This window comes from Triturus cristatus, chromosome 4_1, assembly GCF_964204655.1.
Source record: "Triturus cristatus chromosome 4_1, aTriCri1.1, whole genome shotgun sequence".
NCBI lineage: Eukaryota > Metazoa > Chordata > Amphibia > Caudata > Salamandridae > Triturus > Triturus cristatus.
Genome location: NC_140585.1, coordinates 227,986,944 through 228,009,639, shown reverse-complemented (window position 1 = coordinate 228,009,639; position 22,696 = coordinate 227,986,944). Strand labels below are relative to the sequence as shown.

Genomic DNA, 22,696 nt, shown 5'->3' with positions numbered 1-22,696 from the left:
GGTATTATTCACACTATCGCATTAGGATTTATCTTCTGTTGGAATCATTCAAAGATGGCGCGATACATTGCGTCTATTTATCACGGAGACAGTGTACTTTTGGCTTAAACATGCTTCGTTGTTGTTACGCTAGGTACAATTTTTGGTCTTTACATGGACCGTAATGCTCACCATTGGTTTGGTTTGATACGATTTAGATCCGTTTTTTCGGAGATTCGTATTCAGACGTATTAACGTTACGCTTTTTAGTTTAGAGTAACCGCTTGTGATTTTGACGAATATCGCTCCCCCATTTGATTTTAAACTAACCAACATGTTTCAAGTAACGTTGAACATGTTTTGGGTGTTATTTATATTATTGCAACAGTATTAATCTTGCACCGGTACCATTCAAAGATGGCGCGCCGTAATATGTGGTTGACTCAAACGGAATATGACACTACTTGTTGGAAACCGGAACCACTCCAACATGGAGCACTTTGGACATTCGTACTGTCTAGTATTTATACTTTTCTGATTGGTGACATTCCGGAAGTGCACGCCCCAGCGCCGGAATTTAAAGCAGATTTTGACACTCACCTGGTAACCGTTCCGACACGACGGCAAGCGGCGTTACTGACCCCCCGATGGTACACCTGTAAAATACCATTTGAAGTAAGCATGGGTTTGGGGGTTCTCATCGTGTCTTCCTGTTTTCTTTTACGTATTTGTTAGCATAGTATTTGTACTTTAATTGCAGTTTTCGCCTGAGTCGCATTATGACTTTTTAATTGACATAATGGGGTAGGGCAGCTATGCATTTATTGCAAATGTGGTCTGAGAAAGATAGCGGTTAATTCTGAATGTTTGTCTGATGGTCAAACGCAGTATTACGGGACTCTGTTCTGTCTCTGGGGGCTCGTGTTTACGTGTAGAGGTCCAGATCTATAGATCGATTGATAATGTTGGAGCCATGCTCCAGGTACAACAGGAATTTTGGGATGAATTTATCCCTATTTAGTGACTTTTCTTGTGTTCCCTTTGTCTTGTCATGGGTAGAGTCTTAGGACGTACTTGTATGCAAATGGGGCAGATTTCAGCCCTCTTACCTAGTGTAGTTTCACAAGAATGAGTTCTTTTACAAATTCGATATTTACATGTTTTTTCATAGACCTAATACCACTAGGACTTCTTGCGAAATCTTATCTTGGATGCACTCTGTGACTTTTGCACAGTTACGCTCTACTTTTCATTCTGGTGAGTGTCTTTACATGCCGTTTGAGTTCTATGGTCAACTAATTTCATTATAATGAATTCATTTCATATGACTTTACTTACATGTGGTCTTATTATCGATAGACTCTACCTACACTTTTTGCTACGTCATCTGTGGAACATTGTTTGTTTATCTACGGTTACTATTGCGTGGTAAGCGTTTTATTCTCGCTTCCTCCTTCGTTATATTTTTTATTGGGTCCGTGTTTATGTTAGACACTCGTCCATTTGGGGTAAGTGTTAAGGTATCACTAACATGGCTTTTTGACCTTTGCTCTCGTGCATTTCTTTTCTGACAATCGTGTCCAGTCACTTGAGTTAGCCTAAATGCTTTGTCACTTTTACGCAAGTTTAGTTTCTTGCACGCCTCACATGGGGCACATGGGTGATTGTAGCCTACTCACGGTAGCTCACCAACTCGGTTCCTTATGCACTGTCTTTACTTCAGTATAAAACTTGTTTTTCGTTCTCTAATTAACGTTTTGGCGTTTCTCCATATCTGTCATCAGCATGCTCCTCTCATCTCGTTTCATTTTCACTTCTCGCTAAGGTCTTTCTTTTTTTTTATTTTGATTTTGTTATGGTCTGTACATGAATTCTCTATGTGTACTGAGCAATGATACATTCCATAATTTTGTATGATTCCCAAACAGCCTTGAAAAAGCCCATGCTTGGGCGAAACGCGTTGGCTGTGAACATTGTTGCACTGCATCATGGAATAAAAAGAACATCTGAACACTGCGAATATTTCGGATCAATTGGAAATTTGTTCCTGTGTTGTATTACCTATATACAGCTTTTTTACTTGTGTTGCCTCTCATATTTCTAAAGAAAGGGTAATTCTCCCCACATTTCTTCTAGAGGGGACACGTGTTAGACCTGGTACCATTGGCGTGAGTCTCCCTTCCATTTTTTCTGATTGCCTCCTTTGTTTTTTGATCTGTTTGCTGGTTTTAGATGCTTTGGGCTTTTTGCCACTGCTATTCAGTGCCACAGTGCAAGTGCTCCCTATGTTAAATTGGTGTATTGATTAGTGACTCTATGTTTGGGTTATTTGATTTACTTGTCAGACCCTAGTATAGTGCACCACGTGTGCCCAGGGCTTGTAAATCAAATGCTGCTGGTGGGCTTGCAGCACTGGTTGTGCCACCCACAGAAGCAGCTTGTAAAATGTGTCTCAGGCCTGCCATTGCAGAGCCTTTGTGCAGTCTCTGACAGCCATGTCGACTTGGCAAGTGCACTCACTTGCCAGTCCCTAAACCTTCCCTTATTTTCATATCAGACACCCCTAAGGTAGGCCCAAGGGCAGGGTGCATTGTAAGTATAAGGTAGGACATGCCCTGGTGTGTGTGGCATGTCCTCACAGTGAATTACAGCCTTTTTCGTTTTTCACTATTGCAAGGCTAACTGTTCCCCATAGGCCAGAATGGGCAGTTCGATCATAACATCCTATAATCCTAACTGACCCAGGGAACATGGTAGCAATTCGAGTTTAGTATGCCTGAACTCAGAATGATAAAATACATCTTTTAGTGAAGTTGGTTTTAACATTCTGTGTTTGAAAATACCACTTTTAGAAAGTAGGTATTTTCTTGCCTAACTGTCCAAGCCTGCCTCTGCTAGGTTGTGTATTGTATGTCTGGAGTTTGAGTGACAGGGGCTGGGGGATTCCAGGAGACAGGGTGAGTCAACACAAGGCTGAATAGAGAGATCTACATGGAGAGTGGTTGGAGGAGTTGCACCCGGGTCTGAATAGGGTTGTGCCTTCCCTCCACAATGCTGGCTCCACGCCCTGTGGTGCGTCTGATGTCCCTGGCCTGCACTGTCAAAGGAAAGAAGGAGTCATGTACACAAAGTGCTCCAGGACTAACCAGAACTGGTTTGGACTAGGCCCAGGCCTCTCTGCCTTCAGAGAACAAAGAGAATAGTAGTATAAATATGGGGACCCTGACCCCAAGACTTTGGATCACTTCTGGAACAATAAGACGAACCTCTGCCAACGAGAAGAACCAAAGGAAGCTGTAGGAGTTGGACTGCCCCCCTGCCAGTGTGCTGTGTTGTTGGATTGGCCTGCAGTGGTGTCTTCATTGCCAAGGAGAGGAGAAGGAACTTTTAAAGAACTTTCATCATCTTGCAGAATATTACTCCCAAGGGCTTGAACTTGCGCTTGTCTCCTGCTGGAGTCTCAGGGACAAAAGACTTCATGACCAGCTCCCCTCTGAATTTCCTTGCTGGGAATTCTGTCTGCAGAAGCCTGCGTGTCGCTGGGAGGGCGAGTCAACGAGAAGAAGCGTGTCGCAGCCGCATCTGTTGCAATCGCATCTCCGAAGAAGCGTGTCGCCGCCGCAGAGGTCTCCGCCGCAACACCAGAGAAGCGTGTCTTCGTCAAAGCTGTTACCCGATGCATCACCGGAGAAGCGTGACGCCACCGCAGAGGTCGCATCACCGGAGAAGCATGTCGCAGGGCCTGTCACGGCTCCAAAATTACTGAGTCGCCGCCGGGCGTGCACGCATCATCTACATGTTGTCACATCAAGGGCGCCACCTTATCGCATCGCACTGGATTGTCGCATTGCATTGAGGCGCCATCTTGCCGCATCGCAACCGGGCCGTAGTACGAGAATCTACGCATCACCTCCTCTCCGGTAAGGATCAAGACGCATCCCCTACTCTGCCCAAGCATTGAGGAGCGACGCATCGTCTCCCCCGAAGCAAGGAACCGGTGCATCTCCAACGCTGCGAGCCTTTTGTTTATTTTGCGTTACACATTCAGGTACTTTTGTGAGAACTGTATCGCGTTTACCATCCAACTTGAACTAAGTTACTTCTACCATCTTTAAGGCATTTTGGAGGACAGTATTGTGGATTTTTGTCGTTTGTGGTCTTGTATTAAGTCTATATAAAGAATACTTATTTTTATAAAACCTGTGTGGTGTCCATCTGTAGTGGTTTAACTGTATTACTGTATGTGTTCACAAATGCTTAACACACTGCCTCTGAGATAAGCCTGTCTGCTCGTGCCAAGCTACCAAGGGGGTGAGCATGGGTTATCCAGTAGTGTAATCCCCTTTCCCTGACTTAGAAGCAATGGTGCCTATTTGGTCAAAGGTACCTACCTCTGCCAACTAGAGACCCCCAGTTCTAACAGTTGCCCTCTGTTATGTGTATTCTTTTTGACTTTTGATAAGATTGACGCAAAACCCAAGACCTCTAGAGCCCTAAGGAATTGGGTTGTTTTTCCTAGAAAGCATATTATGTTATCAACATACTGGATTCTATTGTCGCTGGCTTCGGAACATCCCTTTCAACAGAACATTCCTTTCACATCTTTCTTAGGATTTCCGTAGCCTGTGATCCTTATTTGTATGATTTTATCTTCTTAGAGGGATGTGTAAAGTCGAATGAAGGCTGTGATGTTGAGGCCTTGTTTTGCCAGTGTCTTCTGGAAAAAGCTTCAGTTCACACTGTTGATTAGCTTATTTGCATTGAGGGTGAGTAGGAGCATCTAAGTTTTGTCTCTTAAACCTCAGTTTACAACATTAGAACCAGTCAGGCATTGTCACTATGACTTTTTGTGAGGCCTATTTGTCGAGGAGATATGTTTTTGGGCCATATCTTTTCAACATGAATAGGAGGCACATTATATATCACATATTGAATACCATGGCATAGTTCAATAATGAGATATACGGTACTGCAATACTTGAGATCTTTGGTGTTACAACTACAGGTGGTTTTTACTGAGTCATTAATTATTTCACAAGGTTTTTTTGACCTTTGTAAGCTGGCAAGTCAGTAAGTAGCTTAGTGGTTTAAAAATGTATCCCATATGGCTGACTCATTATTTGCCTGGCATTCATGTGGTTGCATTCGCTATGTCTTCTCATATCGGGCTGTCAAGGTCTTCCATTATATCTTGTTCAACTGCTGAGGATTCATGTTATTCGGTTTGCGTCTTGTGATCCAGATTCTTCCCTTTATATGTTTGTGCACTACTCTGTAGTGCCTTCTGTGGTTATTTTTAATATCCCATCTTTACTTATGATCTTGTTTATGTGAGTTGCCCCTTTTGATTTGCAAGGGTTATGGAAAGCGATCCTTCGTAGTTGATGCAAGCTGTCAGAGCCTAGTATAGCCATTTGATTTTTGAAACGTTTTCCTGAAGGCCAGATTTGTTTGAAGAATGAAACGGGTATGACCGTTCCATTCGGTCAAACACCTTTTTGGTGTATAAGGAAAAGAGATCCTTTTTTTTTAGAGCAGTCCTTTAAGTCCCGTAAGGTATTGGCGAGGGTTCTGAGATGGTTTTGAATGAGCACCAATGGATAGAACCCACTTGTGAATGATGTATGAGTGAGGAAGCAGCCTGTTATGTCTTATTTCTCAGGGTCTTAGCCAAGATCTTGATGTCCATGTTTATTATTTATATGATATTGGTCTGTATCACCTGCAGTCTAGATTTAATAAGGGGTGTAGGCACTGCAGTGTTGAAAATTGGCCCCCTGGTGCCTGGTTTTACTGCTTCAATGAAGGTGGCTGAAAGCATGTGGGCAATGAGATTTCTAAAACTCTCCTGGGAAACCATCGTTTTGCAGGGATCTACTTAAGGGTAGGTCTGAGTTTGCAGACATCATCCTCTCAAGTGAAATACTGCAGCTCAGTATGCCCCACCAATCTTTGTTTAGACATGGCAGTTTTAGAGTCTCCAGGAACCTGTCCGTTAATGATATCGTGTCAATAGGTCAAACAATGCATACAATGTCTCTTGATTCGTGGTGAAAGACTTGGTTATGTCCTCCTGGTGAGAGACAAGGTTACCTTGTATGTTGTGCATCACCGGAACTCCCAGTTGAGTGTCTTTGTTGAAGCGGCAGGACTAACAGCCTTCTCTGTGGGTTCACGCACATGTTTGAATTTAATTAGGGTAGTTTCCATTGCACAGGTGTTAAGTGCATTATTTTATTTTGTATCACATCAGATACAACTACACCATGTTAGGTTATGTTCACTTTACTGGGGTTCACGAAATCACATGAGAATTGTATATAGTTCGTACCTTAGGAAATACTGTGTGTGGTATCTAATGTGATACAAAATAAACTATACTTGTTTTCGGCTGAAGTGAGTACTGCTTTCATAGACTGTCGTGTGGGCTTTTTTGGATTGATGTATTATGTTTCTGACTGAATTTAACTAAGGTCCCCTATTTGCATATTTCTCTTTTGTCTTTGATTAATTCAAGCAAGATCTACCTTCTTGCAGAATTTGTATTAATTGTGGTAAATGAATTCCTTGTGAACATTGTTTTTTTTACTCATTAGCAACACCCAATTCGCAAAGACATATGGGTCGCTCTTTTTTTTCTGCAGTGATGTCACTTCCTGTGGCGATGGATGATAGGGAATGAAGTCTGCTTGCCTGGATTCTTTAAAGATGTTTTTTGGCAGGAAATCAGTGATGTCACTGCCTGTGAAGATGGATGAAGGCGATGATGGGTTTGCAGGCATTAGCATTCTAAATCCAGACCCATTGCTTTGCCAGTGCTTGTTTAGTAAGCGGTTATGTGTAAATTTGATTCTTATGCCACCATGATTTAAGCAGTAAGCTACTGTTTCCTCCGTTTAAGGGGCGGGATCAAACTTTATTTGGCAATACACAATGAGAAATTGCAAGGTTTTAGTAATAAATGTGTACCACTATTGTGTGTATGTAGTATTTATAGCGTGAAAACCTAGCTTAAAGGTGTTGTGTTGAGTCAAAGGCAAAGTTACAGGGTATATCTGTTTTTTAAGGGCAAGAGTGGACTGTTACTGCTTCACGATTTAGAGTTCATTAGAGGTGTGTATTCAGTTCTTTCCTAAATGTGAGCAGGGTTTTCACCTTCCTGATATATACAGGCATGAAATTCCGGAGTTTTGAAAAAATTGAATTTTGACAGACTCAAGACGCGCCACTAGGCTGTGGATCCTATGAACAATTACTGACATGCGTGATCGTAGTTTTATTTTGCCTTTTCCTGTGATATACGTGACCTCAGACATGTTTTATAACATTTTTTCTAGTTTTTTATAACATTGCGTAACAATACAATATGCAGTCGCATACAATCTGCAATACACGGAGGCTGAGAAAGGGTTTATTGTGAATGATATGAAGTGCCTCGTACTGTGCATAGTAAACAACACTGAGTGCCATTACTGCAAATTAGAAGAAATTGCAACTCACCTAAACAACATTTAAACTTAGGAGGCAGCTGGCAGATACGTTAATGTAACTCAACTATGGCTATGCGCAGGGGGCAAGAATAGCATAGCAGGGTGCTTTAGGTGGGTACGTCTCGGAGAAGTATGAGCAATGTGAGTGCTGTGTGCAATCCTATCAGTTGCTAGAGCTAGAACAGAAAATTGAGAAATGATTCATGTGAATCTTTTTTTTTTCAATTTTTCTCAGATATCTGTATTTCTTTAGAAAATATGGAGAGCTGTCTATGTATGCCACACAGACTTTTAAACAAAATTGCATCATGTGTATTCTCAGTTCATGGTAGGCAAGCAGTCAGGAGAACAAACTTAATGATGATCATGGATTGCAAGTCTCTGACAGCCCCTTTTAATTCAAACGTATTTTGCTTTTGCACCTGGTAGCACCTGGTCTGATAACCTGCTATTATTTCCATTTTGCAGAGAGAAGAAGCCGATTGGTTGGGATACCGACATATCTTGGCTGACAGGAGAAGAGTTGCATGTAGAAGTTTTAGAGAATGTGCCTCTAACTACACATAATTTTGTACGTACTATATGTTTTGATACATTTTTGCTTTGATTTCCCAAGTTTCAATTAAACATACAAGTATGTTGACATAACATTGATCAGTATACCTGTAAAACACATTTCCACAAGATAATAGTCACTTTGCATAGTCATTATACAGCTGGCATCCCATAAACCTTTTACATACTTTCATGAGACTATAGCACCACTGTTGTCTCAGCTGTTGTACCAGTGTTGAGTGATTCGCATTGGATTGCACCAGTTCCTTTTTCTTCTCTGCTAGATAGCAGTACTTGATTACACTAAGGGCCTGATTACGAGTGAAGGCCACTGATAAATAACAATACCCAGGGGAAGATTTATTATCGGGAGCGATAAAGAACACCTATTATGAGTTCATGGGGAATAACATGCTGATTTGGGCCTTAACGCACCAAAATCATCATGTTGTGTAAATACTATACGTTTTCTCCTGTTTTAATTCAGCAGATTTGATCTGCCAAAATTTAACAAAGGTTGTGTTATTTAACAGATCAGATAACTATTGATGTGCTAAATACCTTCAAACTCGTAATTACAACCCATGTGTAAACAGGACTTTACGCATAGGTCCGAATATTTCGAGGAACTCATAATCAGGCCCATAGAGCTGTTTACTTTAGTAATACGAGTTCAAATGAGTTAGCTTTTTTTCTTTTCATCTTCTGTTATATACTTTTTTATCATGGAGTAATTGCCTTTGAAATTTGAGTTGTATTATAAGAAGAACAAGTTGCCATCTTAAACACATTGTATGTGGAGCATGGATATATTATACAAAAACTGGAAATGAAGTGTTTGCCTCTGTGACCTCAAAAGCCCAGCACTCTAGCAAGCGAAAGTAATGTGTTAATAGGACACGTTTGTAACTCGTGGATCAAGGGGCCCCTAAGCATTAGGAATAGTATTGTTCTCTCAACTTCAAGAATCCAATCTACATAGGAGTCCTTTGCCTTGGCAGGCACTGAAGAACTTTAAGTCTCTAGGTCTTTTTGTAAATCACAGTCTTCAAGACATTGCCATTCCTTAGATTGGAAGAGGAAATTACCTCTTTTTCCAGACTGTATTGACAAGCCAGATCTTGTCCAGGGGTAACTTTGGAAACTGTTTTGAGAGAGAGTTATGATCTTAGTGGCAGATGGGCAGATTGGTGAGGCCGGCCTTTGGAGGGGGTCTTATGTTGTCAGTTTGGGTGTTTATATAATCCACAGATTAAGGTATATAAGGTATATTTTAGGTATTTCAAATCTAGGATTGTATATTTTTGAAAACTTAAATGATAGAGTAGTAAATGTGACTCTCACCATTTCTGTACATCAGCAGTGGTGAAGCAGTACTGAAATGTCTTGGGAGTTTCATACGATTGCATAAACTTGGAATTGGAAAGCACGAGAGATAGCATGTCTGACACTTTGGCTTCAGAGCAGCACTATGCAGCTAAGCTGCAATGTGCAAGGGCCAGCCAGGGGTCTTTCTCTGACATTATGATTTCTCATCACTGTCTGGTGATGTCTGTGCTGTTGCTGAAATCAATGCTGCTTTCTTCAACCATGAACAAATGTTGTTTCCAGTTGTTTTGCCTGGCCTGTTTTTCCTCTGAATGTAGTTTAATATTGATGACTGAATCAAAGTGCGTTTATACTGGACACTAGAGAGACGATTAAGATGCTAGCAATATGATGAGCATATGTATGGAGGACTTTCATGATTCAAGTGGTCTGGGACTTTCATCATTCAAGTGTTCTGGACAATAGTGTGGTAAACGAAATGATGCTAGATATTTATTCCTAGTATTATAACTGTTATATATTGCTCTATTGTGGATGACATCTCCCACTCCCAGTGGCGTAAACTCTTTACATCAGTTATTGCTGCTCCCACTGGGCCACGCACCTGCTCCCGACAGTTCCTCCCCTCCTAATCAGTGATCGTTTAGTATACAGAATAGTGCCACCATTGTCCCCATATCTTGTCATGTTTCCTCAGACATCCTCTGACTCTGTATATGGGTTCTTCGAGCTTAACATTCCAATCCATGGCAGAAGTCCATTTTACAATGCTTGGAGCCACATTCGGGGTCCAGTAGCGAGCTGTAGCCCTTTTCACCAAGAGCGTGGCAATACCTAAAAGTGTCTGTTTTTTCCAAGAGAGAGACTCTGGTCCTCCAAAATGCCCAATACAGCTATCTTCAGGGTGATTTCCACCGGCTTCTCCAGAACCCCCATCATAGTCACAGCTATGATGTCCCAGTATTTTCGCTATTTCAGGGCAGGACCAAATCGAATGGAAAAGGTCTGCTTCTGTTGAAAGGCACTGGGCTTAATTTGATGAGGTGCTGTTTCCAGCCCGCCAGAGTCGCATGGGTGTGACATAGGTTATATGTAAATAGTTCAGTTGCATCATTCTTAAGTGGGACGGAGTGGCTATCGTGCGAGGGGCAATACAACCTTCTCTCTAATCTACCTCATCAAGGGTGCCCACCCAGGACTCCCAGTTTAGTTTAAGAGAGTCAAATGAAGTGGGGGAGTTAAGTATGAGTGTTCTGTAGAATCTGGAGATTACCCCTCTCCCCAGTAGGCACTGGAGGAGCTTGGCTTACAGGGGGTTGAATTCTGGGAGGTCTTTGGTATTACCCTGATTTCAAGAAAGTGATTGTCTTAGCTGTAAATATTTATGGAATTGGGTAGAGGAAAGAGAAAAGAGGCATTTTAGCTCCCGAAACGATTTCAAGGTTGATCCTCGCCAGACGTCTCCTAATAATTTGATCCCTAATTTGCCCCATGCTTTAAAACCTTCCAGTTGTGAAACTTGGTTAAGCCACTGACTCGGCCAGAGTGGAATCTGCTGTCTAACTTTTTTTGTACCAGCCCATCATTCGCAGGGCAGCCTGTCACGATTGGCCAACCACTCTGGTGGGTTCCGGAAGCCCCTGAAGTAGACCCCAATATAGGACAGTAGTATTTTGTCCAGTCCAAAGTGGTTTAATTCTAGTTTGTGTGCTGGGTCTCACCACCCGTCAGTGAGCCCGTCATTGATTACTAGGAGTAATCAATCACCATTAAAGACTTATATATGCCATGCCCATGCCGCCATCATTGGCAGCACTAGTTAAATGGTATGTGAGGGGGGTTTCCTGTCCATAAGAAGAATCGCATTTGGGAAGTAAGATTACCAGTACGGAACCACCATGTCGGAATTGTAAACGGAAAGTTTTGAAGAACGTAAAGAAAAGGCAGTAGGATCATCATTTTGAATAATGCCACTTCGCCTAGGATATTCAGTGGCAGCGATATCCAAGTTTGGAAGTCCGGTTTCATTTGTACTATCAAAGGTGTTATATTAAAGGAACAGGACAGCTCTGGGAGCACTGAAATGTGTACCTAGATGTTTTGAACTGAGCCATCTGATTGGAGTCTGTTCCTGCGCGCACTAGCATCCAGATTCCCCGATATAGGAATCAAAAATAGATTTGGCCCTATCGGACAACCGGAGGCTTCCTCATTTAGCGTTTGAAACGTCAGTTTCTGAGGCCCAGTTACAGGGGGTTTCAGATGTAAAGGAGTAGGTCATCGGCATATAATGAGTTGCAGTTCTCCTCATCCGGGCTCTAGTTCTATCCCTGCAGGTGAGCATCTCCGCGAATGAGTCAGACTAAAGGTTCCATAGCCTGAGCGAAGAGAATGGGTTATAGTGGGTTGCCCCGTCTAGTGCCCTGTCTTATTACAAATGACTCAGTGAGCATTCTGTTGATGCGTACGTGCACCTCTGGTGTGATATACAGAAGGCTGACATATCTGTGTTCCCAGAACATTGTCCAGCAATTTTGACTTACATGCCAGTGCAAGATGGAGGCGCCTGATTCAATGATGGATGCTGCTTCCTGACATTTGTCGATGAACAAAGTTTCGGAGTATCTGTAATTCGCATTCTGGTATCTAGCATTAAGTCTGCAGTGGTGTGTTTAAACCACACAGACTAGAGAGTGTTTTCCATCTGCCATTTGTAGGTCAGAGGTCTAGTTGTTATGCAAATCAGGAATATAAATGAGGGCATTGTGTGGCTGTGAACCCAGCGCGCCAAAGGCAAGCCCTTCCGAGCTCGTCCATGTCCGACCGACGCCAGTCGGCAGGACCCCTGCCAGTTTTGCTTCCTAGATACAGGTAAGATTATCCTGTTCTTGAGAGGCTCGTTTAACACTGGTTAGGCTTGCCAAACGTTACCCTGACTCCGTTTTGAAAGGGACACCAAAGCAACTAGCGGGCTCTTTCTCTTGCCTTAACTTCAAGTGGGTAGGCTGGCCAAACTAATGATCCTGATGGATTAACTCTAAAATGGATGTACTTCAGTGCCAGATCTCTACCCAAACATTGTATGTAGATTTTGGATATAGTCAATGACTCCAACCCAGATTAAGTATTTATTGCAGAAACCTGGATCAATAGCTACACCCTGCCACAGGTCCCATAGGCTATAAGATCGTGAAGAGCGACAGAGTAGGCTGTCAGGGAGGTGGTATTGCCATCATTTTTAAAGACATATATATCTGCTCCACTGAATATAATTCCTTAACAGTAGACTGTGAAATCCTAGCCCTTCAGCTGTCTTACAAAGCACGGGTGCTGCTCGGAGGTGTTGTACTCTACAGGCCACCTGGTTTCTACTCCCAATTATATTCAAATCTCCTCACCTGGCTGGCCCCACTAAGTTGAAAACACGATAAAGTTTAAGTGATCGGGGATTTTAATCTACGTTATGAAAACATGGAGTACTCTTTTGCAAAAGGTTGGAGAGTGAAATGCTAATCGTCAATCTAAAACATTGGATACTGACCCTTCCCATGTAGCAGGTCACACTTTAAACTCATTATTCTCAAACATTGAAACAACCAAATTCACTGACATTAATCTACTACTCTGGTCTGAACATTTTTTTATTACCTTTGCTTTAATATTGCCAAAAATTTGAAAAAGTATTCCTGACTCATCCCCTTCCCCGAAAAGACCTTGGATCAAAATGAACACTGAATCTTTTTTTAAGTTATTTTGACACCCCCAGGCTTGGAAAAGATATGTCTATTGACAGTTTGTTTGTCAATTTGAATTCCACCGTTTCCAATTCCCTGGATATTTGCGCCCCTTCGGAAAGCAAACATATCATCCAGTTGCTTGCAGTTGGAAAAATGGTACTCCATGGAGCTCAGAACAGACAAAAGGAGTGTAAATTGCTTGAGCAAACTTGGCGGCACTCAAAGTGTATTGAGAACTGTCAGGCTTATAAATGCAAACTGAATAAGATTAGAAGAAAATAGTAGTTGTTCTAAAGAACTTTTTAAAATAGTAAAATAACTGTCTCAACCTGTTAGCCTATCCCAGACCATCAAGCCCTCAGCTCTTCACTGCGAAAGAATGGCCACGGTCTTCATTGACAAAATAGACACAATCTATTCAACATTTGATTTACAACCCTCCTAGATGAGCTCCCTGGGAGTAGTTGGGCCCCTGCAACAAAGCAAGCGCTAATTTAGGCAACTTTGCGAGTCTTTCAATGGAACAGGTAGTGAACGATGACCGAGGTCGTCTGACTCCCCGCACAACTCTTGTCCTCACTTCATTTTCTCCCGCTTGTCCACTATATTTAGTCCTTATCTGACCCAAATATTTAATCTCTCCATGACTAATGCAGAGTACCCCGATATCTAGAAGCAAACCTTAATACGTCCTTTACCCAAGAAAACAGATACATGTTTTTATCGTATCCAATTATCTCCCTATATTCCTGCTCCCTTTCATGTCCAAAGTTTTGAAAAGATTTATCGAAAGCCAGCTAACTTAATTTCTTAAGCAAAATAAACCAGTCAGTTCAGCAAAATACCTTCAGATCGTCCCCCCCCAATTAATCCAATGTGGTGTCCCTCAAGGCTCTTCACTGAGCCCAACACTTTTTAATGTGCATGTTTCTTTCCTGGCAAATATTTCAGAAACTGGGGTTTTGAGATTTGTTCATTTGGCAAGTATGCCCAGCTGGTCATCTCCATCAACAAGAGTCATCACGAAACGAGAAAAAACCTCTCCTGATGTCTTTCAAAGGTAGCAAATGGGATGATGGCACATTAGTTAAAGCTGAATGTCGATAAAACAGAGCTCCTATTCTTTGGTGGTGTCCATCAGATCTGCAATGGGCTCCGCACCAGAACCCAAGAAAGTGGGAAAAATCCTTGGCGTCTTAATTGAGGACTCCCTCTCCATGCAGGAGCAGGTCAATGCCACTTGTGGCAAATGTTTTGGCCTTCATGAGCTCCTATTGTTGGGTCCCCGTGGATTGGCGTAGAACCGTATTTCAAGCACTAATTACAAGTAGTTTTGACTACGGAAATGATATTCTTGTGGGTATGGCAGGCTTTCTTTTCATGCGACTTCAGGTAATACAAAATGAGGCTGTTAGAAAGACAGGTACTGCTTGGCTCCAAAACATAAATGAGTCAGATTAAAGCTCCTACGCCACGCCTACAAGGCACGCTACAACCTTCACCCTGCAATTCTATGTTCAAGGGTGAAATTCTTTAAACCTGCGTGAAGCCGGCTATCATTAAGCTTAGCACTAGCCAAAGCCTAATGCAATAAAAAACCCAGAATGAGTGGCTGCTCATTCTCCTATTTGGCAGCTGTCCACTGGAGCCTCATGCCCATGGATCTTCATCTCACCTCCGACCATGTCCGGTTTAGAAAGAGCCTAAAAATCTGACTTTTCCCAGGATTAGGACTAATGCGTTAGCTCCTAGGGCCTGCAGCAATCTTGCACCGTGATATCCCACTAGTGATGAGTGTTGGTACTCTACAAGAACCTTACATGAATAAATACAGAATAAGCCGTCGGGCTAATGCCTTGGCAAATATCTTGAGTTCGGTATCAATTAGGATGATAGGCCTGTGTGATGTGCAAGGATCAAGGGGACATCCTCTTTTGTGAATAACTACTATGGTCACCCAATCTAAGCCCTTGGGGAATGTGCCCCTTGCTTCAGCATCCAGGTACAGCTGGTGATCCTCACGAAGATTACACGTATTGTCTGCATCTAGAACAGAAGACCAAAGATTGCCAGATTTGTCATTCCTTTTCAACAAAAGCTGTCCGTAACTATTCTGTGAGGGTTGCCTGTTCTGGTGGCTTTGGAAGTTGTTTGTTGAGGCGGAGAGTCTGTCCTTGAAAGAAAGACCCCCTTCAAATGACCTTAGGGAAGGAAAAATGTGAGCGCAAAACCTGAAAAAACAGAAACATTCATATCTAATGAAGAACAGAAAAGGTGCCAGTGAAGTCCACCAAGCAGCTTGACATCCCAATCACAGTGGATTCTGAGGGTTTTTTTGCAAAGAAAGAACACCAAACCACATTGATGACCTCATGGTCGCCGAAATCACTGATGGCAACCACCCCTGACACGGTTACCGCTGTTGCCGATGCCACTAACCTGTGGTAAATCTCCAAGCTCAATCCACAGGAGCGACGTGAATATCCCCACACTCCGACAGCCCGTCTAGGAGTGAGAAGATTCAATGTACTCACACCTCTCAGTGTGACTGTCGGAGATGTGGGGATCAGAAGCCAGGACAATACACTTCAAATCCCCCAGCTGATTCCCTCGAAATGACCAGAGAAGAGGTCCTACAGGGAAAACAAGAAGGAAAATATTAGAATACTACCTCTCTTCCCATATAACACTAAACTTAAGAGTAGACCAAGTGCTGGCCATATAGAAGACACACTGTCCCTTACCGGCTGTAACACCTCCTGGTGCAGAGCAGGTTCCAATGATCAGCAGTGCAATTTCCGATTCGGTGTTAAATTCAGGGCAGGCAGACAGCATAAAACTGTCTTGGACGATGAGAAAATAAGGACCGCAATACTTCTACACAGAGTTTTGCTTCAAGTATTTATTCCCCAAAACAAGAAGGAGAAAAAGAGGGGCGGTCAAGACCACTCCACAATGCAACAGTATTCTACAAGCCCCCTATACTGGCTTGTAGGGGCAGTGTATAGAAAATAAGTTAGCACGGAGCGATATAACGCATAAGGTATTTCTCTAATTATCAAAAAAAAGATACGCGCGCTGCGCGTGTATAAAAAAGCCATCAAGAGCTCACTGCAATAAGCAAAAGGGTTACAAGTATCCTTCATTGTAACATGTAAAAAGAAAACGCGGCCGCGTCTACTCCGTAATACAGGGCGCGGCCGCGGGTTCGGGAAACGAAGCTCCCGCGGAAACCAGAACTGTCGAGGAAATCTCCTCAACTTTGGGCTCGAGTAGAATCAAGGAAGGGCAGCCAAAAAGAGACCGTTGTAAATAGCGGGGCGGGGGTTAGGAAGCAGCGAGTGAAAAAGGATATCACGAGTACTGAACTCAGATTCAAAACCAAACACAGGATACGGGCAAAAAGGGGCGTGGATGCAGGTTCAGGAAACCGAATGCCAAGCAACGGCTTCTCTGCGAATCAAAGTATTTAAAGGAAGGGAGTGTCTATAAACTCCACCTCCAGTAGCGCGGCAAGGGACCTGCTCAAAAGTGTGTACCCCTACAAGGCAAGCACTCAGCCCTCCCTACGGCCCCAAGGGACTATGCCGGAAGCCTGATGTCTAACAACCGCTTTATGGTTGACAATTCAATATGCTGTTGCTTTTCTGACTGTTACCCTATCATTGACAATAGCACCATTGATGTCTCAAGTCTTTAACTCATGACCTCCGATGGGGATCAGCATTTTCTATTATTCCATCAATACCCACCTACAAAGAGACCTAAGTCCACTTCGACAACTACGACGACCACCATCTAGCCGACTGCAGTCTTGTTGACGATGCCAGCCTAACATTATACTAAACCACCTACAGAACCATCAACTGCATCATTGACACTACTAGAACTGTGAGATAAATCCCTGAACAAGGTTTTTCCTGGTCTACCCAAGAAGCGTCTTGGCACTCAAGGGGCATTGCTTGATGAGTGTGCTTTTGGAGGAGCTACTAATGTAACTCAACTCTCTAATTTTATGAGGATGATGAAGATGAGGAACAATATGGGGAAAGACTGCCTGAGGAAATCAACCTGGTAATTATTATCAGTATGAAGTTGATGAATCACTGTGGGATTTGATATCCTTGTTAGGATCATTCTTGCAATTGCATGAGGAACCTCATTATGGCATCCAGCCTGTGATGAAGATCTTGGTATATCTCTTCACTGAATTTGATCAAATAATGTTAGACTACTACACCAGGTTCCCTACTACTCTTAATACTACCAGGCATCTATCTCATCCATAACTGCTATCTGAGCGACCCAGACCAAGTGTGATACCTGTGCCTCAACCAGAACCACTGCTCCTAGACAACCACCTTTTCCTCTACAGGATAGCGTTATAACATAGGATGATCATAGCAAATTTGTGAGCTGTCAGAACAACCTCTAGATCAGCTTTACAAGTGGAATGAGTACATTGTACCCACTGCATCAAAGCCAATACCATCACATGCAGAAACACTGCCAGATGACATTGCTCGTCTCAGTTCTGTGGTGGAGAGAGCCTCCAAGAGAGTTCATTTGCCAATCGCAGTTAAAGAGGCAGACTGCTTTTAGCATAATTTCAAGGTTGCTCCTAGGAAGTAGGGGTGGCCAGAATTTGCGTAGTCGCGCTATGCAAAGCTCGCGAAACAGTAAAAAATCTCCGCGAGCACGCAGAGTTCCGCGAAGACGCGGAATTGCTTGTTCCGCCTGTTCGCGATGAGTTTTTCCTGTTAACAAACTCGGTTTGCGTGCTCGGGGGGAAATATCTTGCAAACTTGCCAATGCGGTCGCCAATTGGCGCGGTCTTCACTTGTCCCACCCGTTCGCGATGCGTGTTTCCTGTTCGCGAATGTGGGCGCGTCCGAATTACATGTTCGTGATCGCACACTCACGCTGGATCGTGCGGCCGGCTAACAAAATCTCGTGGCACACAAGAACGGATAGGAAAACTCGTCAGCGAACGCAGGGATCCCAGTAAGTCACTCCAGCACGCGCAAACATGCATTTTGAAAGCTCTAACAAGGGAAAAATTCCACAAAGCCGTGGATCGCGGAATGTTTGGCAATTCCACATTCTCCGCAGAACGCAGAATTGCCCAAATTCCGCGAACGGAATTTACCCCCCAGGCCTACTAGGAAGTCTATAAACACCATTCCCATCATTGACTTTATTTGGCAGGAAGGAGAGAAAATAATGCTAGCACCAGCATCAATCCCTGCCATGCTATCTCGGGATAAAACAAATAGGGCATACAATATAACCTTGCTTGCCTGATTGGCCATCTAGGTTCATTTTCTGTGGTTATACAGGTAGCACAATGCTGATCATTGAATCCTAATCACCCTAAACAGCCCATGTGGAGCAAAAAGTCTGAAAAATGACAATTTTACTAGCGAGTATTCGCACTTGCTGCAACATCAAAGCTTTTAATGCTCCTGCCACTGTAGTGGCGATATGATACCCAGATGTTGACCGGCATTGTACAATATTTGGACTGGACCTCTTTCCAGAGGAAGGGGAACAGGCAGGATTCGAAGCCATCCTGATAGAGGGAAAAAAAAATCGACAATGATTGATGGGGTTAATGGATAGCCACCACAGGCTTCGGACAGATGGTGACTGCTGTGGTTCTAAAACGCCAGGGTTGGCTGCGTTCTGCATCTTTTCACCCGGAAGATCAGCATTAAATGCTAGAATTGTCCAGTGATGATGAACACCTATTCAGACGTCATGTTGTCGAAGCTTTACAAGGCATAAAAACAACACTGACACTGCCAGACCGCGTGGGATCTTCAGAATGCCATCGTTTTGCCTTACATTCGGCAATCATACTTTCTCCAGCATCAGGCACGTGCAGCATCTGCACGCGGCATATAGCACTAGCAGCCCTGTAAGAAAGGAGTATATGAGTCCAAGCAAGACTCACCACACATACTTTGACAGATTCCAGGCCCCCAGGTCCTTCGTCCTTCTCATATTTCACCCCCTCCATCCATTTAAGTGGGAGGGAGGCTCTGTACTTTCTTGTGCCGTTAAGCAGAAATCACCTCAGGTGAGTTTCTGACCTAGTCCATTATCGACAAACACTTGATTGTCTACAAAAATCTTCTACCTACACCAACGTGAAAGACCTCATCAGTGTTAATGAACATTAGCCTTTTCTTCACTTAGTTAAAACCATAAAAATATTCATCAGAAGGATGGGAGATAAAGTGGATTAGGCGCATATTTACCAGTGATGCATAAAAACCAAGGTCATTACAAGATTTTTAGATGTCTGATAGTGCATGTCAATACAATGAAATATCATTAAAACGCCAGTACAAAAATTCAAACTGTGTATCTATTGAATTCATGTATATAAAAGTTCCTTTCTGAATTTGTATTATTTCAAATCAATTCTATATCAATATATTCTCAAAATCAAAAAATATGCTGCTATTGCATCAAAAACTCTCTCAACATACAAAAAAGTAGTTCACCCTAGAGCAGAGGTCTTCAAACTTTTTTATTCTGAGCCCCCCTAAGCAAAATGTTTTGAGATCGGGCCCCCCTCCAAAACTTTATGACAAGGAATGGGGGAGCGGGAGGAACATGGCTGCGTGCAGAGAGCAGGGCTTATGAGATGATTTCAGGAATATTTTTTCTATAGCTTATGAATTGCACCAAATATGAGACTTATAAAACAGCAAAACCATAAAACAAAACCAGATATCCCAAACAAACTGCTCCACATAATTGGGGTGTTGTGAGCCCCTCACACTCTTTGACCCCAATCCAACTATATCTGCTGCACTAATGATAACTGCAGTCCTGAGTAGCAGGCTATCTCCTTTGCCTTTTTTACCTCTCCCCCTCCATGATGGATCACCACCTCTGTCCTAATGCTTGAAAGGACAATAAGCTCTGATGCCCCTTTTTTAAAGGTAGACAGTCATAATTGTGATGCAGTGGGCCCCTCAAATCCCTGGGCCCCAGTCCTGCTGCATCTGCTCCTTTATGATAACCAGCAGTGGCCACTTACACACTTGGCAGCAGTACCAGCTTCACTAATGAATGTCCCTTTAAAAAAACCCAAAAACACTTATATTGTCCCCTTCTGTGGGGTATCTCTCTGAAGAAGCGGTATCTGGCCATTTGTAAACATAAAAATGAGTCCGCAACAGTGCTCCCTATTCTGGGCCTTCTGTTTGACAATATCTATGAATCTCGCTCCTTTCCTCTGTCTCCTGGACCATTACTGTGAGGACCCAAGGATCGAGAGGATTAGGGCTTTGCATCTGAATGCACCCTGCTGGCCTTCTACCTGCCACCCCATGGACTCAGCTTTCACAAAAAACTGCCCCTGTATGGTTAATACTGACTTTGATATGCCTGAAATCGAAGTGTGGGTGGTAGAGCAGAAAGTTAAAAAAGAAACCATTTAATTATGAGTTCCTGCAGCAGCAGCAGCGTTTTCCACATAATTATCAGTGTACTGCATTTGCTACATAATCTGCAGATTTCAACAAAAAAATCTTGATTCTAGCTCAAACGGAACAAAAGTTACTTAAAGCGTGACAAATTGTTCCGGAGCAGTGGAAGGCCCTCTGCAAAGATTGATTGGTAATCTTGTAGTTGCTTACTGCTGTATTTGGGTGCTACACTGGTACTAATGAGGTGAAATATTTCCCCTGACAGCGTTACCGTGAGTTAAAATGACAAAATAATGAAGTAATGCTAACCACAAAATGTAGTGCATTGTGCCGCATAATTTACCTTTTCTTGCTGCATAATTTAGTCAAACCTGCCGCATAATGTTGTCCTCTTCTGCTGAATAATTCCAGTGGATCTGCTTAAAGCTTTATGGTGGCAAAGATCTATTCTTTTTAAGATGTAATGTAAAGGAGTTATCAGCTGGGATCTGGAATAGTGGAGACACAAAAATGTCTGCATTAGATACAGTTTGATAACTTAGTACTACAAAGTACGTTTTGTAAGAACTTGTTTTATCTCAATCACTGCATCATTTTGCAGCGGTCTAGCTTAGAGTATGTAAATACTGTTTTAAAATAATGACTTACATATTCACAGTGCTTTCTGCCACAGGCTGGGACCTCATAGCACTAGAAACATGTCCATTACAATTATGCGACAGGAGAAGGCCAAATTATGCAGCATGGTTGACTAACTTTTGCAGCAAGCAAAAGCGAATTATGCTGCATATTTTGTGATAGCATTACTGCACTATTCTGCTATTTTTGCACTTGTTAACATTGTCCTGGCCTTTATTGCCCCTCATAAGTACCACATTAACACCCACATATAGCAATAAGCAACAGAAAGGTGACCAGTCAACCTTTAGAAAGGGCCTTCCACTGTGAGGTAACATGTGTTGCTGCATTTTTTAATCTGCAAATTATGCAGCAGACAATAGATTATGTGGCAAATGCGGGAAAACCATAACATGCGCTGTGAGTGCAGGGTGAGCGTGAAAGTAAAGGGTGAGAATGAGGAGTGAGTTGTCTGAATGCAGGGTGAATTCCCAGACACTTGAAGTTAATCAGCATGTTATTGACGGGGCGTAGGGTTTCAGATATAAATTAAACTATTGCTATTATGGAATTAATCAGGTAATCGAGGGTGAATGAAATAATGTGCTGATCCTGCAGCAAACTTCCAGTCTTATGATTTAGGTTTGCCAGCTCATTATTTTGATGTTTTTGATGTTGCAGACGGTACAAAAATAAACAGTCACCTAAAGCCCTATTTTCCGCACTTATCTGTGCGTACTCAGAGAAGCAAATATAGCACTTTTAAATGTGTTTTAGGGCTGCCTGCATGTTTCATGACTGAAAATAAAAGGGACAGAAAGTCACATTACAAATGAATACATACTTTTTTTTATTTAAGGCCCTATTTAGTATCAAAGCAAGGTCTTTGCAGGCTCTTTAAACATACATACATGGCTGGCATTTTTTCTATTGGCAACCCTTTTTCATATTCCTTTTCATGAAATGCATTTTCACACTACAGCAGTAAATTTACAGTACAACTGTAAGGAAGAGGCAGAGTCGGGGCCCAGGGGGTACTGGAAAAAGAAAAAAAACTAAGCCTCAGTAACCAGTTTCCAAAGGTATGCAAATGGTCTTTAAAGACCTGTGGAAAACTCAGGCGTGCTGGAGTCTTAATAAGACTCCAGACTCTGCCCAGCTGAGCCCCCAGCAGCACACCCACTGACCTCTGGCCCCACGGCACTCTAAGGGCTTCGGAGAAAATGAAGACAGCCTGGAAATGCAGCAAATAAACATCACTGCACTTCCAGGCGCGTCTTCATTTACATGTGCTTACAGAGGCCTTTGCGCCCCCCTGGGAACCCATCCACGCCCCCCCAGGGGGGCGCGCCCCACAGTTTGAAGACCTGTGCCCTAGAGACACCATCTTAATGAGCCCCTCATCCTTAGTACCCAACAGGTGAATAACCCCCTTCATGAACATAACCAAGCATGTTCATAATATTGCGACTTAATGCATTGCCCACAGCCTCTAATGCATAGCATACAGACAGTCACTTTTCCGAAAAATTGGTCTTAACCA

At 42.8% G+C, this 22,696-nt stretch overlaps 1 protein-coding gene across 3 annotated transcripts in view; it reads left to right on the top strand.

The window, feature by feature from the left end:
- Window positions 1-22,696, top strand: part of BRAF (B-Raf proto-oncogene, serine/threonine kinase) — an 803,995-nt gene that overhangs the window by 217,060 nt on the left and 564,239 nt on the right. For all 3 annotated transcript variants that reach the window (XM_085651927.1, XM_085651928.1, XM_085651929.1), the window contains exon 5: window positions 7,938-8,040. In XM_085651927.1, the coding sequence (XP_085508053.1) occupies window positions 7,938-8,040 (103 nt within the window). The remainder of the gene's footprint in view (window positions 1-7,937; window positions 8,041-22,696) is intronic.